Source organism: Bactrocera latifrons, unplaced genomic scaffold (genome assembly GCF_001853355.1).
Source record: "Bactrocera latifrons isolate USDA-ARS-PBARC rearing strain unplaced genomic scaffold, ASM185335v1 scaffold_2155, whole genome shotgun sequence".
Taxonomy (NCBI): Eukaryota; Metazoa; Arthropoda; class Insecta; order Diptera; family Tephritidae; genus Bactrocera; species Bactrocera latifrons.
Window position 1 is genome coordinate 1 of NW_017535692.1, and position 3,559 is coordinate 3,559.

General features: G+C 48.8%; 1 protein-coding gene across 1 annotated transcript; it reads right to left on the reverse strand.

The window, feature by feature from the left end:
• Nucleotides 1–1,225: 1,225 nt before the first annotated feature.
• LOC108968438 lies at nt 1,226–2,934 on the reverse strand (the record flags this gene model as incomplete). The annotated part of the gene is made up of 3 exons (XM_018932484.1): nt 2,572–2,934; nt 1,683–2,500; nt 1,226–1,431 (listed from the first exon to the last, which is right to left on the reverse strand). Coding segments are annotated over exons 1-3 (1,387 nt in total), but the record flags the coding sequence as incomplete, so codon positions are not given.
• Nucleotides 2,935–3,559: the final 625 nt, after the last annotated feature.

Sequence of the window (3,559 nt, forward strand, 5' to 3'; positions counted from 1 at the left end):
CCCTCTATTGTTCGGATTACCTCGTGAAGCGCTGTCTCCGTCGATTTGCCTTTGAGGTAAGCATGTTGTGCAGTTGATATACTAAAGCTCTCCAGCGAACTTCTAATGTGCATATCTAAAAGCCGTTCCAGAGTTTTAACAAGGAAGGACGACAAACTGATCGGCCTAAAGTCCTTCGCTGATTCATGTCCTCTTCTGCCTGCCTTTGGTATGAAGACGACCCTAACAAGTTTCCAGCTGTTTGGAATATAACCTAGATTTAGACACGCTTTGAAAATTTCCATTAGCCATGGTAGAATACTATCAAGAGTTTCCTGTAACATCTTAGGAAAGATCCCATCAGGGCCTGGAGATTTGAAAGGTGAGAATGATTTGATTGCCCATGCAACCTTCTCTTTCGTAACTATTACATCGACAAGATGCTGTGGGTCATATCGGCTCCGCCGGATTCTCCCAGCATCAATGTCATGGGTGCTACATCCCGGAAAATGTGTATCTAAAAGAAGTTCTAGAGACTCTTCCGCCGTAGAAGTCCAAGTGCCATCCGGCCTCTTGACCCAAGAAGCCATTGAATGATCCTTGGACAGAATACGGCTAAGTCTCGCAGAATCTCTGGTAGATTCGATAGAAGAACAGAAATCTCTCCAGCTCTCTTTCTTGGCGGCCCTGATTGCCTTCTTGTATTGTCTCCGACTTTCTCTATACAACTGCCAATTACCTGTTGAGTAGCTGAGATTGAAATTTGATCTGGCTTCTTCCCTTAATTTTGAGAGCTCATTGCTCCACCAAGGAGGATAGGATTTTTTGCTATATTTAATTGGACATGACGTTTTGTAGGCCCTACTGAATGTCTTTTCCAATGTTGTGACCCTACTCTCAATGTTTTCTGCGAGAGTGATTTGATGGATCGGAATCCTTCCTATCCTATTCCCTACTACATTTTTGAACCGTTTCCAATTTGTTCTAAGTGGGTTTCGATATGGTAAGGGTGGATCTACCTCAAGATCCAGGTGGTAGAGGATCCAGCTGTGGTCCGAAAAGGACTTTTTGCTTGAGACTCTCCAATTTTCTACCCTCACTGAAGTATTTTCAGACAGTAATGTAACATCTATTACTTCCGCCCATCCTCTAAAGCTTTCCGTGCTTGGAAAGGTGAAAGTTGGGGTATTACCCCTGTTACATACTGTTAGGTTAGTATTGATGATAAATTCATATAGGGACTCACCTCGATCGTTCGTTTCGGTACTCCCCCATAGGGAATGCCTCGCATTGGCGTCACATCCTAGTAGCAGGATACTGTTTTTGCAGTCAAGCACAAGCCTACGAGCCTCGTCAGGTGGTGCTGGTTGGTCGTGTGCCATGTAGATGGAGGCAATTTTGATCCTGACGCCGTCAGTAGCCTCCATTTCGATGACCGTCACATCCGATGAGCTGTAGGATGGGATTAAAAATATATTTAGATGTTTTTTTGCTACAATACATGCCCTGGGGTTACCCTGGGTCCGCTTATAGTACAAGTTGTAGTTTTTGAGAGAAAATCCGCTTACCTCAGTACTCCGCACTCTGGGTTCCTGTATCAGTGCGATGTCTACGTCCTCCTCCGATAGGAGAACGGCTAGGTTGTCCGTTGCAGTCCTGGAGTGCTGCAGATTGATCTGGACAACCTTGAGACCCATACTTACTGGTCGTTTTTAGGGGCGTCAAGCTGCATGCCCGTATGCTGCTCATTAGCGCCATCGTTTTGGGTGGACCCGGCTTCTTCCAGTTGCATGCCCATGAGCAACTCATTAGCGTCGTCAACCTCGTCCTGCTCATCCTCCGGATTTGCAGAACGGAATAACTTCAGATGCGCTTTCCTCACGCCAAACCGAAGTTTGTTGTCCACTTTTCCCAGTGGCTCAATACTCTCCTCCGAGATTTGGAGAAGGAAGGACACACTGTTCATTTGCGGAGCCTCCGCTTTGATGATACTCCAGTCATCCATTGGAACAGTGCGGTTGTGTGCTTGCAGGTATGGTATTAACTGCTTAGCTTCGAACTCCATGTTCGGTATCCAGATACGAGCCCTTGGTCGTCTTGGGATCTCACTGGCTGGGATTAGTTTGAGCCTCAAACCTTCCCAGTCGCTCTGGATTTTGCTAATAGCGTTTTGAAGGAAATCAACAGAGAACTGATCGTCGCATTTGATCACCCTGTATCCACGGACCACCTCCATTGAATCATAACCTGGCACTTGACCCTCCGGGCTTGCCATGACGTGATCAACGACAATGCGAGACAGCCGTGCCTCGATTTCGGACCACCTTTCTAACGCAGGTTTACCGCGGTTCGTTAACTCGTCCACCAACGCCGTTTGCAGGTGATCCCGTGCCACCTCGTTAAACGCGCGTTTGGCTGGTTTGGGCGTCAGAGCAGTGTGAGACGTCTTGTGCTTTTTCGCAGTTTTACAGCCCTCGTCCTGCGAACGATTGCGTTTYACGGCTTCTGCCTTCTGGGTGGCCTGGAACGCCAGGTACTCATCGACCACCTTTTGGCACCTTGCCTTANGTCCTGCGAACGATTGCGTTTTACGGCTTCTGCCTTCTGGGTGGCCTGGAACGCCAGGTACTCATCGACCACCTTTTGGCACCTTGCCTTATCGGCCGCATCTTTGGGATGAGTTTTACCTTCGGCCTCGTTTTTGCTTATTCTGCCGAGAATAGCTAGAGACCGCTGGTAAAGCTTATATCTAGACGGGCCTTTGTTTGGGTATTGACGCTTTTGCCCCTTGGCATCAGCGGATGTGATCGGTTGATTTATAGTTGATGGCGTGCTGTGGCCCACAGCTTTGTCATCAACTGTCTCTTGACTAGAAGCCAAGAGCTCGTCCTCTGAGGGAGTTCCCAACTTCCTCAGCTCGATTGTGTCCGTTCGTTTGTCTGTCCGTTTTGTCATTGGGTCCGTCCGCTTGTCTGTCCGACTGTCGGTTCGTTTTGTCTTTGTGTCAGTCCGTTTGTCCGTCTGTTTGTCTGTCCGTTTGGTAGCGTTATCCGATTTTTTGTTTTTTTGTTGTTTGTTCATTTGTCTGTTTCTTACGGTCACCTGCCCTTCCAAAGAGCTGCCCATGTCGCCATGTGCGGTGACCAATGAGGATGGAGGGGAAATAAACGGTCCGCCATGGCAGCGCCCCATACCATGGTAAGGCCACCGTTACAACCTGAGGCGGCCTGATATCAGGAGGGCTCCGTTCAAAGACAGCCTAATTTTATCCCCCGGCTGCCAAACCCACCCAAAGAGCTGCCCATGTCGCCATGTGCGGTGACCAATGAGGATGATAGGGGAAATAACAGTCCGCCATGGCAGCGCCCCATACCATGGTAAGGCCACCGTTACAACCTGAGGCGGCCTGGTGTCAGGAGGGCTCCGTTAAAAGACAGCCTAGTTTTATCCCCCGGCTGCCAAACCCACCCAATAGGCACGGGTCGCGTTACACCTTGGGTTGAGGGAGTTTTTTTAACGAAGTTTACGTCTTCGACCTGTGTGGTTCGCGGGAGACCTACTCTCCTACCTTCCATATCTG